The sequence below is a fragment of the Prionailurus bengalensis genome, chromosome A1, assembly GCF_016509475.1.
Source record: "Prionailurus bengalensis isolate Pbe53 chromosome A1, Fcat_Pben_1.1_paternal_pri, whole genome shotgun sequence".
Classification (NCBI taxonomy): domain Eukaryota; kingdom Metazoa; phylum Chordata; class Mammalia; order Carnivora; family Felidae; genus Prionailurus; species Prionailurus bengalensis.
In genome coordinates, this window is record NC_057343.1 from 7,981,591 (window position 1) to 7,999,436 (window position 17,846).

The 17,846-nt window shown below is 46.2% G+C and overlaps 1 protein-coding gene across 1 annotated transcript in view; it reads right to left on the minus strand.

Moving 5' to 3' along the window:
• FLT1 (fms related receptor tyrosine kinase 1) overlaps nucleotides 1-17,846 on the minus strand; it is a 176,925-nt gene that overhangs the window by 114,020 nt on the left and 45,059 nt on the right. The window contains exons 4-10 of the mRNA XM_043575963.1: nucleotides 12,216-12,340; nucleotides 8,067-8,229; nucleotides 7,599-7,735; nucleotides 4,977-5,151; nucleotides 3,633-3,750; nucleotides 1,219-1,388; nucleotides 425-584 (exon numbers count right to left, since the gene is read on the minus strand). Of these exons, the coding sequence (XP_043431898.1) occupies nucleotides 425-584; nucleotides 1,219-1,388; nucleotides 3,633-3,750; nucleotides 4,977-5,151; nucleotides 7,599-7,735; nucleotides 8,067-8,229; nucleotides 12,216-12,340 (1,048 nt within the window). The remainder of the gene's footprint in view (nucleotides 1-424; nucleotides 585-1,218; nucleotides 1,389-3,632; nucleotides 3,751-4,976; nucleotides 5,152-7,598; nucleotides 7,736-8,066; nucleotides 8,230-12,215; nucleotides 12,341-17,846) is intronic.

Genomic DNA, 17,846 nt, shown 5'->3' on the forward strand with positions numbered 1-17,846 from the left:
GGGGGGCAGCAAATGGGTGGGAGCGCATTTCAGATGAATGGAAGAGCATGGGTAGCGATCATCAGGGCAGGGAAGGTCTCCCATCATGTCCAACATTTCCCAAAACACGAAGAAGCTGAGTTAGCCAAAGTCTAGGGATTCTCAGTTGAAAACAAGAGACTGGAGTTCAAACCTGAGTGTCAAAAAAGGCGAAGATAACCTGTCCCTGTGCTCCCCAAACTATAGACAGAAAAATGATGACATGGCTAGCACTGAGTAAGGAAGAAGAGTAGATATTGCCCCCTCTTTCCCACGGGAGGGAAAGTCTTCGCGCCAAATACGGCTGCGTATTCCGTTTGCAAACTTCCATCTCTGTCCATTAAAGAATCGCGAGTCCAGGTATAACAAGTACTTGAAAGTTAGTCAGGAAACAAACCGTCCTTACCTTGCTTTGGAATGATTATGGTGACAGGGACGCCAGAACCACCTGACTGTAGGTTGAGGGACACCATACATGGTACAAGTCAGGGTCTGTCTGCTGCCCAGGGGGTAGAGGGTCGGGTCTGGAAAGGACGACACGGCCTTTTCATAAATCTGGGGTTTCACTGGAAGGGAGATGAACAGGACAGAAGTCAAGAGCTGTACGGTGACTTTCTCCCGGGCCACAGCCTGAAGGACCACATTCCCACTGGTTTTGATGTCAGAGAAACAAACACATATTTGTTGGCATTACAGCTATTTTTTTTTTTTTTAAAGTAGAATCGCTTTGGTAACAGTAGAGAATTGATTCCACGGTATGGACATCATGACTACAGTTATAACAAAAACATTTATTGCTTATGGAAGATAACAAGCAGACATGAAATCGTTTTGATGGGGGCATATGTGATTTTTAAAATAATTACTTAAAAGGGGCGCCTGGGTGGCTCAGTCAGTTAAGCATCTGACTTCAGCTCAGGTTGTGATTTCACAGCTGGTGAGTTTGAGCCCCACATCAGGCTCCGCACTGACCGCACAGAGCCCGCCTCTAAGCCTCTGTCTCCCTCTGTCTGCTCCTCCCCCGCTCTCTCTCTCTCTCTCCCTCTCTCAAAAATAAACAAACATTTAAAAAGAAATAAATAAAAGAATTACTTAAAAAGTTGGTTTAACTTGATGTTGTTATATCGACTTTTGATTTACAAGTTTTCCTGACCTTCACCCCTCCCCAAAACCAGAAGGAAGCGTGAACAGTCAACTTACCATTTACAATTAAGGTGGTGGTAAGGTTTTTAAACACATTTGACTGCTTTATGGCCAGCAAGATTGTGTAATCCCCTGCATCTTCCGCAGCAACGTCTTTGATGATTAATGAGTAGCCAAGAACCAAATAGCGAGCCGATTTCTCGGTCACAGGGAACCCATCTTTTAACCTGCGGTTAAGGGCATGATCAGGAAGTCATTCCACACTGCCTCTCCGATAGCACTTTAACACTGTCATTTACGTTTGTGAGCTCAAGGTGATACATACGTTGGTCTCAACATTCATTTAAAAAATTTAGACACTAAGTTTCCAGGGAAACCAGGTGGGGTTTTTAAGCTGAGACACACAGAGCGCTGGGGTGGCTCACTTGGAAGGGTGCCTGACTCTTGATCTCAGGGTCGTGAGTTCAAGCCCCACGCTGGGTGTGGAGATTACTTAAATGAAGAAAAAACTTAAAAAAAAAAAACCCTATACTGAGACACACTTCATGTTTATTGGCAAGGAGGAAGAAGTACCTTGAAGGAAGAAAGAAAAGGTGATGGTTTAAGGTACCCACAGGGGTGCTGCTGGTCACCATGTGACTTAAGTATTAACCCAGAAGCACTGGCTGATCCCCTCCAGATGTTTTTCAGAGTTTTCCACGACGCTTCATCGGCAGCACAAGGGCCATTGTAAGTCAGATCAACTAGATAGATCATTTCTCCAGATAAAAAATAAAAATAGACTTTTCTATTGTGGTCTCATGTGGAGTTCTTATTAGTTGTATAAATGGTCACACCAGTTGTCCCTTTCATAAACTATAGTGAAACCAAGATTATCAAGATCTTTCCCCCAAGGGAGAACAGTTAAGGCACACAACTCGCAAACAAAAGGTACAAAACTTAATTTTTTTTTTTTTTTTTACTTTAAATATATCAACGCCTAGACATCCTGCAATTGCAAACAGAACTGAGAGTCGGGAGACTGAATGCCACCCTGTGCTGTGCATCCGACTCATCCGTTCGGACATCACGTTTCTTCAAGTTTTCTAGACTTTCTCAAAGATTTAACTCTAAAAAATTCTACGATGTCATTACATTGCACGGTTCTTCAGCTGGGCATTTTAAAATCTCTTGGTTTACTGTGTTCCGCATAAAGGTAGATGCCAATAGTTCATATCCATGCAAGTTCTGCAGGCAAATTCTCATCACTAGAGAGTCTCAGTTCTAAGACAGTCCAAATGGCTATGCTCTACTTTACGCATGCAACTACGATCTTAGTTTACTTTTATTTCCCATTAGCCAGTCGGTGGTTTCGAAGATGGGCCGTGTGTGTGTTTTCAGTCCTGGCTTCATAGTTACCGAAGAAAGTAGCACATTCGGAAAGAGCGAATGTATCGCCTAGAGTGATTCAGTTCCTCTTAGGGAATAACGGACACTCATGGGAAATGGGCTTTTGGACTTTCGGTACATCATAGAACAAACGGAAATCTCTCTTTTACTGCGACGGCATGGAGGGGCAAAGCAGAGTTTAACGTTCTCTTTAACTCCCTATTAACTATTTGAGGAAACGGAGAACAAATCACGCAATCACGCACCAGCAAAATAAGGGCTGGTGAAGGTGATTCTACGGTGGTACCGCTTCTATATTGTCTGGGTTGTTTTCCTAATCGGTTTCCCACCGGACTCTTTGTTTAAAATGTAACGGTCTGGGCCAAAGATACTGGTGTTCAGAAATGATTTCACAGAATGACTGCAGATTATCAACAGATTACATTGTTTTACATCAGGTGTTGTGCGAACATTAAAAAAAACAAAAACACAAAAAACCTGCTTCAGGAGTTTCTGAACATGCAAACTTCGAGCCAAAAAAAACCCCTTAATTAGTTCAAGTAGGTCCATTCGTCCGCCCCTGCAACTGAATAAGTCTTGTCTCTATTAATGTTTGTTTACTTTTAAAACAAGACTGGAACTTTCATCCCAGCTGTGTATAAAAGAATTATTTTCAGATAATAAAAGAATTATTATCCTCATTACAAGGGCCTGCTTCTTCAGGGTTACTAGAGCATGTTACATATTCAAGATGCTTCCTATCCATTGCCCAACACACTCCATTCAAAGGACGTTGACATCATAGAGAGGCTTAGAGTTGCAGAAATTCAGTCACAGGGAGTGAACGGCTAACCTGAACTGAGAACTCAGAAACACCGAATCCCTTGCTCCGTCTCTGGTGACACACCGTGTCGCCTCCCCTCCGGCCCGGTCTACCTCCTTCCCTCCTGGCCCAGAAATCCACAGAGTTCTCTGCTTTCTACCGCTGTCTGGGGAACTTATTATCTTGCTATTTTTTTCAGGAATTCAAGTCACTGGGCTCCTGCATCTTCCTACTTAACACGGCATATCTTAAACTGATAGGAAAATAATTATGGTCCTACCACAGGACTTCTGGCGAGGGAAATGCCTTCACTTTCACAGACAGCCTGTAAGACCGCTTGCCAGCAACAGTTTCCAACACTTGCTGTTTTCGATGTTTCACAGTGATGAACGCTTTATCTTTGAAAGGAGAGGTGATAAAATAGATTAGAAAAGACTACGTTTATCTTGACCAGAACAAAAACAATCCAACTCACTGCCTCATTCAAGGACGGTTGCCAGCAATGACCCAATGGCACTGAATTCTGACCAAGCCTATCGATGAGCCCCAATATCGATCCAGGAATAAAATAATTTAGAAGCACCCCCACCGGTGAAAACACTTCGCATCGAATGGCTGCAAGCCAAACAGAAAAGCAGAGGCAGGGCAGCAGAAAGCAGAACTCCTCACATATCCACATCACAGTAAGAGAAGAGTACAGAAACTTCTAAAGACCTGCTTGCCCAACGTGAGTATGACGGAAGAAAGTCTTCGGGCACCTGAAAATAACCGATCTGATTTCAAAAACTGACTGGAGAAAGTCAAAAGAATCCCAAAAGGGGCGCCTGGGTGGCTCAGTCGGTTAAGCGGCCGACTTCGGCTCAGGTCATGACCTCGCGGTTCGTGAGTTCAAGCCCCCCGTCGGGGCTCTGTGTGGACAGCTCAGAGCCTGGCGTCTGCTTCGGATTCTGTCTCCCTCTCTTTCTCTGCCTCCCTCCCTCCCTCCCTTCCTCTCTCTCTCTCTCTCTGAAAAATAAAATAAACATTTAAAAAATTAAAGGAAAAAGAATATCAAAGGCCACTGGCAGCATTGTTCCATAGATTCTGCCCCTCACCGTTTTTCAACAGTGGAAATAAGTAAGGTTTTCAGGGACTCTAAAGAGGTTTAAGTATTTTCTTTACAGAATTTGCCTGTTGGAATTAAGCGACAACATTAGGATTTCATGAGACTAAAACCAGGGATAAAAAAATCACATCAATTCTAAGTAATTTATCACACCACATTTTCATTTCCCTAAATCCTAGGGGTACCTGAGAGATTTCCTCCAGAGAATAAAGGAAAATCTGTCCATGTTTTTCTGGTTTGTTCATATGGAAGATGAGAAAAAGAATTTAATAGAGATTATAACATGATCTTACTGAATTATTAACCACAGTTTACTGGAAAGGAAAAGATCCTCTGTCCAATTCGAAAATATTAAATTTAAAGAGCACTTAAAGCGATTTGCTTTTTGGCAGAGGCTAGGAGGGGGAGCAAACTGTATCGCTCATGATAGGGTGCCTCTTGGCCAAAAGAGAATGTACATTTTTATAGCGCCTGCCCCAAACCCACCACGATCAGAAAGTCGAGGATGAATTTGCTTACCATATACATGCACTGAGGTGTTAACGGATTTGAATGACGGGCCACTCTTCACATGACAAGTATAAAGTCCTTTGTCTCTGTTCTGCACATTGTATATCATAAGAACACTGTAGAACACATTAGCATCGGAACTGCGTCGGCCAATTCGTTGCCTTATAGAAGCTCTCTTCTTTGCCTAGAAAGAAAATGCAGAACAAATGTAGAAACAGTCTTGTTCACCCGCGAGGGTACAGCATTTCTCAGGTTATGACGGAGAGCAACATTTTATGCCGAGAAGCAAACCTATCTAATGGCAAGATGTTTGGAAACTCTCTCTCTGTCTCCATGCGTTTCGAATACCTGCCCCCGTAACATTTGTTAGCACTTCGTTTTCTCCAGACGGACGTTCACGTGCATCATCTCAACGGCTTCTCCCAACAACCCGGGGAGATGGGCAGCCTCGCTGCCCTTTGACAGGTGAAGAAACTGAAGTGTCAGAGACCACGATGGGCTGGAAACTCAGGCCTTCTGAGTGTCAATCTAGTGCCTTCCCTCTAAGCACACAGCCCTCTAAACAGTCACCAGTTCTCTGTGCGTAGATATCACTAACTCAGGCAATCGTTATCTTTAGTGCCTGGCGTAATGACTGCTTCTCGAATAGAACACCACGTGGGTTTTCTTTCGCTCTCTTCCTAGAAATGAAGGAGACAGTCCCGAGTCCTGGCTGCACGCACGAAAGCTGTAACCGTCCTGGCCTCGCGATCTCGCTCTTTGGGCGATGCTCTCCAACTTCGGCCAAATCACACCAAATGGATCTGAGGACGGGCAAAGCCACCTAGCCACCGGCGGTGGCAGCGGTGGGATGTTGTCCCGTGTTTGCCTCACTGAACACCAAGAGCAGGCCCCGGGGCTCAGCGGGTGTCAATTGGCCACAATGACTCCTTCCTGGTTTTGAGAAGATGAGATCACATTGCCTTTTCCTTTCATTGTTCCTTCCCCGCCCCCGTGTTTTAGCATTATATTTTATAACACATAATATGTTTTTTCTCCCTCTCCATCCTTCCCCATGAGGAGGCATGGAAAAGAAAGACTTTGGAAGCTGTGCAGAACTGGTCTTTGGGTCTTCAACTTAGCACTCGTCTGTGCCATGTTTAAGAAACTTCTACCCACCTGTCCTTGCATTGCCCTGTTGAAACAGACACACGGTTAGGCCACTGTCTTCCTTCTCAGCAGAAACCAGAAGGAAGATGGCAATCACCACCGTCAAAAATCAGACAGTCGGTCCCCTAAATAGAGTTACGGAAAAGCCCTCGGTCTTTGTAGGTATTACTTCTGTCTTCTCGCTTAGAGAACTCTTGGCTTCTCAAAGTTGAATAACATTGGTATTGTTTCTGTCTTTGGAAAACAGCTGACCCTGGGGTTCAGATATCTGCTTTGGTCTAACACTGCAGCCATCAGCCACACCTAGCTATCAAAATTAAAATCAAAGGGGCGCCTGGGTGGCTCCATCAGCTGAGCGTCTGACTTCTGTGGCTCAGGTCATGATCTCACAGTTTTTGAGTTTGAGTCCCATGTCGGGCTCTGTGCTCAGGGCTCAGAGCCTGGAGCTGCTTCTCTCTCTCTCTCTCTCTCTCTCTCTCTCTCTCAAAAAGTAAGACAAACATAAAAATTTTGAAAAAATAAAATAAAGTTTAAAAATCCAATTCCTTACTCACACCAGCCACATTCTGAGTGCTCATTAGTCATATGGGGCTAGTGGTTACTATGTTAGGCAGCAAAGATCTTTCAATCACAGAAAGTTCTACTAGACAGCGCCATCTTAGAAGGTAACTGGCCATCAGTAGATGTAGCATCACCCTCTTAGAGTAGAGCCACTAGCAGGTCAAGAGTTTCTTCCCTCCTGGCGTTTATGGAGAATATTTGATTTCTACCAAAACCCAGAAACATCACCGAGCTTGGGCTGTGCCGCGTCAATCATACTAACACACGGCAAGCGGGTGCCGCGGGGACAGTTCGAGTTTCTTAACCGTTGATCACAGACTCCCCATCTACACATTTTCAGACGATTGTTTGCAAGGATGTTTGCTTTGAATGAGGAAACCCGACTTGGCCTTTGTTCTTCTCGTTTTTCTGAAGGACAGCACTGCCCCTCTGTCACTTCACAGATGGAGTACGGGATGGCTGGGCTGTAATATCTCCCCTTTCCAAACACGCTCCGATCAGGTGCCTGACTGTCGGCCAGTATCTTCAATTAATGCGCTGACAACAACTTTTTGTTGTTGTTCTTACAAAAGACAGTCCCTGCCTGGCATCTAGTGATAAATTTCTCTCTCATCTCTAAACCCCAGAGAAAGTTTCCAGGGATGAGACAATCCCCTCTTCCACCCGGAATCATGCGATAGAAATACCAGCCTAGACACTTCAAAACAAAACCTCCAGACATCAAAAGACCGTATCTGTGCACACATACTCCCAAAAGTCAGACCAGGAAAGCATCCCAGCAAACCCACAGCTTCCCTGTTGACTCCAACTGCCACAGGAGTCGGAATATCCTGATTTTTCCCACCTCAAAAACGCAGTGGCATTTCACTCACCAAAAATAAATATCGCCCTACGGGAGAAATAGAAAAAAACGTCACTCACTTCACCGGGATAACTCCAGGTCATTTGAACTCTCGTGTTCAAGGCAGTGGTAGTTGTACAGTTGAGAGTAAGAATGCGACCTCGTAGCAACTTGACTGGGCTTGGAGTGCTTATTTGGGCATCTATGATTGTATTGGCTGCAAGCACAAGAAATGAGATTTTTTTTTTAAATCAAAGTTCCAGGGGCGCCCGGGTGGCTCAGTCGGTTAAGCGTCCGACTTCGGCTCAGGTCATGATCTCACGGCCCGTGGGTTCGAGCCCCGCGTCGGGCTCTGTGCTGACAGCCCAGAGCCTGGAGCCTGTTTCAGATTCTGTGTCTCCCTCTCTCTCTGACCCTCCCCCGTTCGTGCTCTCTCTCTGTCTCAAAAATAAATGAACGTTAAAAAAATTTTTTTAATCAAAGTTTCATTAAGCAGATACACGCTGGAGCATTTTGGCTCACGTCCATGCCTCTGGAACACCACTTACTTTGTCGATAGGTAAGATAGTTTGTCTTGTACAGATGTCCGTTGACTGTTGTTTCACACACCAGAAGCCCTATTTCTCTGTATGTGGCGTTTGCTATTATGAAACCCTTCCTGCTGTCCCAGGTTATTCGTTTTCCATCAGGGATCAGAGTATCATGTGGAAACTGAAAAGAAAGAGATGGGCTTGAACAAAATCGCACCAGCACCGTGGCGATACGGCTTCACCGATGGCTTCTGAAAACATAATTTTCACCGAAGATGCAAACAGTACAGGTAAAAACTCTAGTCTGTGCTAATTGGCTTTTTCGTTTTCTTCGCATGTAGCAAGAAACACACGATGATGATAAATTACAGTAATTATTATAAGAATTCATCATCAGCCTCAGTGACGAGCCGCACCCACCCAGGACGGACCCAGCTGTCACGTCAGACTTCCAGTGGGAGCCCTTATCACTCGGCCTCCGGGAATCGGCCTTGCAACAGACTGGCCTGACATTCGGTAGAGAAACCACTGAGGAATTTTTCCTCTGGGGCTGCCAGGTTACCCTCCCGAGTCCCATCATCTGGAGCTTTTAATAAGCCATAACTTGTCCTCCCATTTTTGCATGACTTCGTAAAGAGGTGGCTGTCCTAAGAGGACCGTAGATAATTCCAAGTCCTTGGAGATGCACACCATTGACTTGGCTCTCGCTGGGGTTATCGTCTGGGAGGGAAAACGCCAACGAAACGGACAGCAGCCACAGCTGCAAACAGATGCAGAGCGCTGTCATGAATGAAGTGCTCTCAAATTCTCAGAAGCATTCCCAAACACAGTGAGTCCAAACGGAAGAAAGGCATCCATGATTTGATTGGCCCTTATGCCTTCTGCTGGACGCCAAGGACTTTATTTTTGAAGACGGCGATATAAACAACCCGCCTCGAGGTCAGGCTTTACTAAGGGGCATTGCTGCATACTGAGTGGTCCAGCCAAATTCCCCCGATGCCAGATCGCCAGCCCAATTTCAGAGGCAGAGCACCCTGGCTACCACTGTGACTTATCTCCCGCTAAAAAAGGAAAAAGAATCAGACTACCTTCCCACGACAGATTATAAAGGAAAAGGCCAAACTGCCCTGAAGAAGTTTCCGATTCTTTTCTGTCTTCTTTTAAGAAAGTGCACCTTGCGTTCGCTCCTCCGTTTATCAGTTATTTATATTGCTTGCTGAAGGAGCTAATCTGGCCGGGATTTGTGACTCTATGGCAGAAATTCCTATGTGAAAAGTCACCAGTGCCCTGTCTCCGAGAGCACGTCTGTGTTGGTCTATGTCTGTGCTTCTTAACTCTGAGAGGAACTGCAGCCTGTTTCTGAAGACCTGCACGCAAGTGAGGGACGCACTTCGTGTTTCAGTAAATCGTGATTCCATCTGCAAACTTAGGAATGCTAGGTGGGAGAGAAAGAACCTTCTCCTCTAATTCGGTGCACACGATGAAGGGAAAAGGTCGGGAAAATTGAAGTCAGGGATTGAAATTTCTGATGCCTTAACAGCAGGTGAACGCAGGGGCGCCTGGGTGGCTCAGTCGGTTAAGCGTCTGACTCTGGGTTTCGGCCCAGGTCGTGATCTCCCGGTTCGTGGGTCCGAGCCCTGCGTCGCGCTCCGTGCTGACAGTGCCGGGCTCGCTTGGGATGCTCTCTCCCCCTCTCCCTCTCTCTGCTCCTCCCCTACTCGGGCTCGCTCTCTCTGTCCAATAAATAAAACTCAAACAGCGTAGCCGAACACAAGCATGTGCTGAATCTAAAAGGAAGGTTTGCTGATGGACTTCCTCAGCCCAACTGAAAAATATACTGAAGTCTCCTTTAAGGTTTTCGACTAAGATTCTCTTACTCTCATCTACCCTTACCGCCACTAATAGTATTCCATTGACAAAGAAACTTTGTTCAGAGGTGACAAGAGCTCATCAGCTACGGTGGTGGCTACGTGTGTCGTAAAGGGACAGGAGGATGAGCGGCCTCAAAAGAAAGGACTGTACGGGGAGGCTGTCTCCAGGTGACCTTGGCTCTGCCACCGCTGGCCATGGGGAGAGGAGAGGGAGGGGACAGCAAGTTAAAAGGGTTAAGAGGAGGGGGCGCCTGGGTGGCGCAGTCGGTTAAGCGTCCGACTTCAGCCAGGTCACGATCTCGCGCTCCATGAGTTCGAGCCCCGCGTCAGGCTCTGGGCTGATGGCTCGGAGCCTGGAGCCTGTTTCCGATTCTGTGTCTCCCTCTCTCTCTGCCCCTCCCCCGTTCATGCTCTGTCTCTCTCTGTCCCAAAAATAAATAAAAACGTTGAAAAAAAAAAAGGGTTAAGAGGAGAAGCGGGGGGCGGGGGGGGGCGGAGATCTTAGAGCAACTTTAGGGCAACACAGACTCGTTCCAGTGTATACGGGGCAAACCTAAACCCCTATTAGAACACTATGCCTTGCTCTCTTGCTTGTGTGTATTAGAGATCTTAGGTAGAAAAACCGAGAAAACAAACTTCCTCCTCAAATTTGTACACGTGGGAATCTGGGAGTGTTTCTTACAACAGACCAGCGATCTGCGTTAGAGCAAAAAGGCAAGGGGCTTGCACGAAACAGAGACGTGCTATATTAATCACAGAGCGATTATTACGTCAAACTAAGAGGAATGGATACCATGCTTGATAAGAAATATCACTGGATAATCAATCAAGCATTGAGTATTAACGTGTTAGACAGATACCCTCGAATGGGGGCTCAGTTTGGGCCAGGAACTGTGCCAAGGGCTTTTAATGCATCACCTCAGCTACTTCCTGACACCCACGTGAGGCGGGTGCTACTGTAACCACTCCTATATCTCCAGTGAGGAAACTGAGGCGGAGGGAGTTCCGATAACTAGCCAGTTTGCCCGGCAGGCTAAGTGGTCGGGTGGTAAGAATCCAGGCAGCGTGCCACAGGGCTCTGCTCTTAACCACGCTGGCCTTTCTCCTGTACCAACTAAACCATTAGCAAAGGTGGCAAGGTCATGGAAGGAGGAGTCAAGGTACGGATTCCGATGGCCATTGTGGCCTGCGGTGGGAGGGTCTTCAACTCCTCCAGAACCTCAGTTTTTCCTTCCACCAGTTGGGTTAGCTCCTCTGGCCATTTCCAGCGCTGAAATATACTGCTTTTCAACATGGGTGGTGACACACGGATACAATGGAAGCCAAGACCTGTCACCGATGGACTATACCGAGGGCTTCTATCAAATCAGTAACATAGGAAAGTGAAGGCAAGGGAAGAAGACGCTTCCCTCATACTCCAGGATTCAAGGTCAACAGTGATAGCGAAAATCACTCTGAACTTTTCCAGCTCGACTACCACCATCACCAAACTCCTCCAGAGTACCCCCAGTGTGAGCCGTCGTGCTGGGTGCTGCCTTGGTGCTGCCTTGGGACAGCCTTCACTGTCCCCTTTAAAGCTCAAAGCTCTTAGGAGTCACCACAGCTTTCCACCTGGGGAGTTCTTGTCCAACTTTCAACCCTAGTCCACTCCCAAACTCTTCTTGCCGATGAATTAGCCGGAATGTCACATTTTAGTCCTTGTCCTTATTAGACTCGACTCCAAATCTTTTTCCTTCTCCACGTGCATAATTTATAACACGGTATAAAGAATAAAAAAAATCTCAAGCATAACTTTCTCTCCCCCTCTTTTCCCTTTTCCTAAGCAGCTAAGTTTGGACGCCCAGCAGGAGATAAGCTTGTTGTTACCAGGAACTTCGCGACTCAAACTAAAGGTGGTGGCTCCATAGGCACTTGTCTCATCGTTCCGTCCTCGGCAAAAATCTAGATGAACTGCTCTCTGCCAAGCTACTGACTCACAGAAGCAAGAGAACTGGGTTTTTTTTTTCCCCCACATCTGCAGACATTTGGATTTGTGGCAATATAGAAACATTCCCACAATTTTAGTTCTTTCATTATAGTCACACGCATTTATGCCCACGTTATCATTTTATTTCATTTAAATACATGCATGGGTAGGACGTCTAGCACTCATCCTTTATAGTCAAAAGACACTCCAGAAAAGTCCACTGAGCAGCCCGAATGTCTGTAAGAAAACCATTCCAGAGCGATAAAATGACGAATTCACCATGCTCATTTGCAGTAAAGGTATTCTGAGAGAAGCATTGCTCGGCTTTACCTTTTTTAAAGTAACAGTGACGTTAGGTGACGTGACCCGGCAGGGGATGACGACCTCCCTTCCTTCAGTCATATATATAATTTCAGGTATTTCACTGTGCATCTCTAAGAAAGGTCTATCTGTATCTGAATGAGAAGAAAATGCAAAAAAACAAAAAACAAAACAAAACATACATATAAGTGGTTGTATGAAGAACGTGTAGACATTATGGCTGGTGAGACAGTATGGTCATGTCAAAGGTCCCCCATCACGTGACCCATAAATTCACACATTCTCGTCTCTGAATTTGGCCCTCTGTTTTTGCCCAGGAAAAGAATGCTTCTATAGCGAACCAGGTTCCTTCTTCTGTTCCTGGCCTGGGGTCAGATTGCCCCTGATGCCCCGATATGCAATTGTGAAACGGGCCGGGTGGCGGTGGGTTTAGGTCACTATGGGAAAGAAACCGTGAAAGCGCAGGGAAAAAGCAAGGCGAGTATTCTGCATGAACTTCTTGCCACAGCTACGCTAAGTGCCTCAGGAAGCGCCCTCCGGAGCCTTCGTAAGGAGTCAAAGGGCCCTGGATGCGATGGTCAGTTGACTTTGGAGCACAGATGGCTGGCAGAGAGAGGTAATGCAGACGTATCAACTTGGAGACAGGATTCGCATTTGAATGACAGAAGCCTGACTTCAAGACCGTCCCCAGCAGACTAATCATGAACGAGAAGCTCTGAGCTGCTTAGGACAAGGGGAAAGGTTGGAGGAGCAGTGTTGAAGACCACATTCACCTCACAGGCACATCAGAGGTCTCTGGCACGCACTACATATCTACGAATGGCATAACGTGTGCCAGTGCACGCAAAAGGACTGGAAAAGACTTTAAACCATCACCCAGATACCACCCTTAAAAAGTATGGCATCTGGCCAAGTCTCAGGGGCCAGAAGGATTCAAACCACCTGTTCAGCTTCCCTGTGGTTCCTCTGGGGACCAGAAAGGCATCATATGTCTTAGAAACATTTGCACGGTCTACCTTGCCCTTGCCCTCAAGAGCCCGCTGCCATTTCATGACCTCTTCAGGAGTCGCTGTGCTCCCATCTTCTGCCCTTGACTCCAGCCTTACACGCCCAGACGGAAAGAACCCCAGCGTCTACTCTCTCCATCTGGGCCTGAAAGACCCAACTAGGTCCCCGCCTGCTTGCTGTACTTTAGGAAGCTCACTCTGGAGGCCGGATGGAGAATGGAAAGAAACAGAGGAAGAAGTAGGCAGTGGTTGCCTAGACTAGCTGGTGGCCATGAGGTTGTCATGGGTAGAACCGTGTCCCCCCAAAACACACAAGGTTGAAGCCCTGACCCCCAGGACTTCAGAGTGTGACCTCGTTTGGGTCAAACGGAACCACTGCCCACGAAATTATCAGTTACGCACGGCGGGCCCCTACTCTGGTGCGACTGGTGGCCATAAGAAGACGGGCCTACGTTGACAGACGTCGGAGGGAGAAGCCACATGAAGACCCAGGGAGAGACTGGAGAGCCGCGGGTGCAAGTCAGGGGAGGCCAAGATCACCAGCAACCACCACAAGGTAGGAAGAAGCCAGGGAGGGTCCCCCTGCCGGTGTCCGAGGTAGCGTGGCCCTCTGACACCTTGGCTTCATCTTCTAGTTTCTAGAACGTGAGACAATAAATTCCTGTAGTTTTGATCCCCCAACCCCTGCAAAAAAGACGATACTGCTGGAGCCTGCTTAAGATGGAATCATTTGGTACACACTAGATACTAGAAAGACCCTATTATCACAGCCCAGCTCACATGCCCTAGATTTCTAAATAACTCCTCCTTGTCCTCTGGGAAGCGTGCTGGGCCGGCCCCTTCCTTACACCCTTTCTCCGCCCAGCCCACCCTCTGGGCTTTCCTCCTGGGCTATCCCACTTCAAATACTGGATGCTGAAAGGACAGGTTACTTCTCCGGCTACACGTTGGATGGAGAATTCCTAGAGGAGAAGAAACAGACTGTAGTCATCCCCGTCTGACGTGCACTGAACGAACGAATGACCAAACGAGCGAACAAATGAACAAAATGGATGAAGGGCTACCCAACAACCCTCCTTTCACAGATGAGAAGACAGAGGTGTAAATATGTGAAGCGACGTGAGCAGAGCCAGGCCTGGAGACCTCCTGACCTCCTTCCCCCGTCCCCACCCTCGGGGCTGGCATTCCCCCTCCCCTCCCCCCCTTCCCCCTGCCCCCCCCACCCCCCCCCCCCCGCCCCGCTCAGGAAGGGCTGCATCTGGCAATCGCTCCTCAGAGACTGAGGCTGATTCTCAGACATTCAGTGGGGAAAGGATGTGCCCTGTGTCCTACTGTCTGGCAATGGAGCAGTTCTGAGAAGAGGACAATCACCAAGGGGCCAGGGCGGTGAGGGGAAGCCTGGGCACAAGGCCCTTACGAGGCTGAGTCAGAGGGAAGCAACAGATCATGGTGGTTAAGAGCACACAGGCCAATCATTTTAGCCTCTGTCCTTCATCTGCAAAATGAACGTCAAAGGGTTCTTATGAGGGTTACATGAAGAACACTTACCTGGCAGACAGTGACCACTATAGGCGTGCTAACTGTGGCTTTTCTTATTATTATGAGAGATTTGAACTTAGGGACAGTAGGTGTTAGGGTATACGAAAATCACAAATTATACCCGTGATCTTAACGATAAAAGGCAGAAATACACATTCATATATGGCGTAGGAAAAAGACAAATGAATACACTAAAATGTTTGAGGAGTGGCTTTACAGATTATTTTCTTGTTTACCTTTTTATAGACTGTCAGACGGTCTAGAACGAGCATATGTTATTTCACAATAACATTTTGAATTATTGAAGGTAGGTCTCGAATTCTAAAGCAGCGTCCATTTTTACTTGAGGAAAACTATCAATTCTGCATTGGATTTATTTCAGTTTTGCACAACAGAATGGGACGTTAACTGCACAGTTAGTATGATATTTCTACCGGGAGAGCTCAGTGGGCGTAGCGACATACGGAGGGAGGAAAAGTTAATTATGCAGAGACAAAGATTCACTTATCAGCACAAAATTCCTCCCCTAAATAAAGTTGCTGAACTAGACTTTCAGCCAGAAACTATTGGGATTTGATCATTCCTTTCCTTCCTCCCGTGAGTCTGTATTTTTGTCTTCTTTGTGAGATCCAAGGTAAACACAAACACCAGGAAATGGTTTAATTCATGTAACTGAACTGTAGATCCTTCACATTTAATTTGCTGTCTCCTTAAGCAATAGTTTTCAACAAAGGGCCCTGGCATAAAAAGTTTGTGCAGGAAACAGTAAACATCAGTGCGGTCATTTCTAGGCTAATGAATGCCAATCCCAAATGAAAACAGAAGAGGTAAACTCACCGTGCCTTTGAATTTCTCCTTTCCTTTTGTCGCTTTGGGTCGCCCAAACGCTTGAATTTTACTACAGCTATTGGCCTTTAAAAGCCAATACCCATACCAGCTCTGGGCGCACCACGGTTCTGTTCAAAACTTCAGTGAATTGCGTCCGTCCCAACACAATGCAAGACACATCATTTGTATCAAGTCAACAGCAGCATTAAAATCCACCGTGTCTGCAAATCGGCTGATGACTGCGGATACACACACACGCGCGCGCACACACACGCACACAATATGCTCTGGGCTTATTAATAGTATATACTTCCTCTGCAATTCGCTTCAAGGAAGGGCCAAGAATGAACTTGCCTGACATATTCTAATACAAACATTTTTTGTTTTGTAGGACCATAGATACAGAAGAGGTCACGGTTCCATTAATATCACCAGTAAAACCACTTACAACTCCCAGAGGACGCGTTTGTCTTTGTCACAAAATTAAAAATGACTTCTAAACCCCGCCAGCACTGCAGAGTGGTTTCCTGAGGCCAAATTGGCTGGTTGTCGAGTGAGGAAGAGCTGCTCCAAAGATTGTCGGTGTTCTGGCAGCGCAGACATGCTGTCACCAGGGACTCGCGCCGACGCACAGCTAGGTGGAGGTCGTGCCACCCTCCCCTCTCTGAGCCTGCAGAGCTCAAAGCCATGAGAGGAAACTGGCACAGAACAGGAGGTTTTCTCATCCGATGCGAGTATCTGGGCTACATCCTTCAGGACAACAAGCGGGCTCAGACACAGAGAAAGATCAAACGGGGACCCTTGCTCTGAATGGTATGACATCTATTTTTTTAAACGGGTTTTTCATTTTTCCTTTTGAAATATGTACTCGCTCTGGCACATTAAGGCACACAGACACAGAAGCCCCAGCATGCCTGGGAGTCCCATCGGCATCGCCTGGGAGTTCTTCCACTGGGTTCGGAGCAAGCAAAGGACTCCAAAAACTCAAGGAAGCTCTGCGGAGTTGGAGAGGAGCTCAAAAGTAAATATCTTATTTCCGAGCACCTTCTCATTTGTATGATTTTTATGAGATTTTTCCTAATTTCCTTTCATTTCAGTTTCTTTACCTCTGATGCCTGGTCATGAGGACGCCTCATTATTTTAAAGGAGGATGTGATTTTAATCGATTGAGGACGAAGTGAGGAGGATGAACCGATCGCATGAAAAGGGCTCCCTCTAGACACAGGAGTCTTCATATCACACGGGTCCCTCATATTGTGGACCATACTTAGTGCCCAAGGAGAGTCGGTCGATCAGGAAAATATTTCATTTGAAATACGAGCAAAAAAAAAAAAATTGTGGGGCCGGGGGAGGCAATTCCCACACTGACTTATAGGGCCCATCAAAGCCTTTGCAAATTTGAAGCAGAGCTTTGGAGCAACCAGAAGAAACCCGAAGTTGCTACACTAATATTAAATAAAATATACTCTAAAACAAGAAATTTTGCTAGAGATAAAGAAGGATACTTTATAATAAGAATGGGGTCAATGTATCGGGAAGATATAATTATAAACATATGCAACTAACAACAGGGTACCAAAATACAGGAGGCAAAAACTGACAGAAACGAAGACAGACATAGACAACTCGACAGTCATAGACGAAAATCTCAATATCCCACTTTCAATAACGGCAGAACGACTAGACAGAAAACAAAAAAGAGGACTCGAACAACACAACTAACCAACTAGACCAAACAGACACCTGTAAGAGATCCATCACAGTAGTATATACATCCCTCTCAAGTACACAGCGAGCATTCTCTAGGATAAACTGTACGCTAGGCCATGGAACACAACATGGATAAAAGGATAGGAATAAGACAAAGCGTGTTCTCCAACTACTGTGGAATGAAAACAGAAATCAGTAACAGCAAGAAACTTGGAAGGAGCACACATTAAACAACACATTCCTAACCAGCAAACGAAGCAAAGAAGAAATCAAAAGGGAAATTAGAAAGTACCTTGAGATGAGTGAAAATGAAGACATCACATTCCAAAACGTATGGGCTGGAGCGAAAATTTATAGCTGTGTTGAGGGAAATTTATAGTTGTATGCCTACAACTTGAAAAAGGAGTAAGAGATCTCAAACCAATAACCCACTCTTCCACCTTAGAACTCTAGGGAAAGAACAGGAGACTAAATCGAGAGGGAGCAGAAGGGAGGAGAGAATGAAGATTAGAGTAGAAATGAATGAAATAGAGAACAGAAAAACAATAGAGCAAAA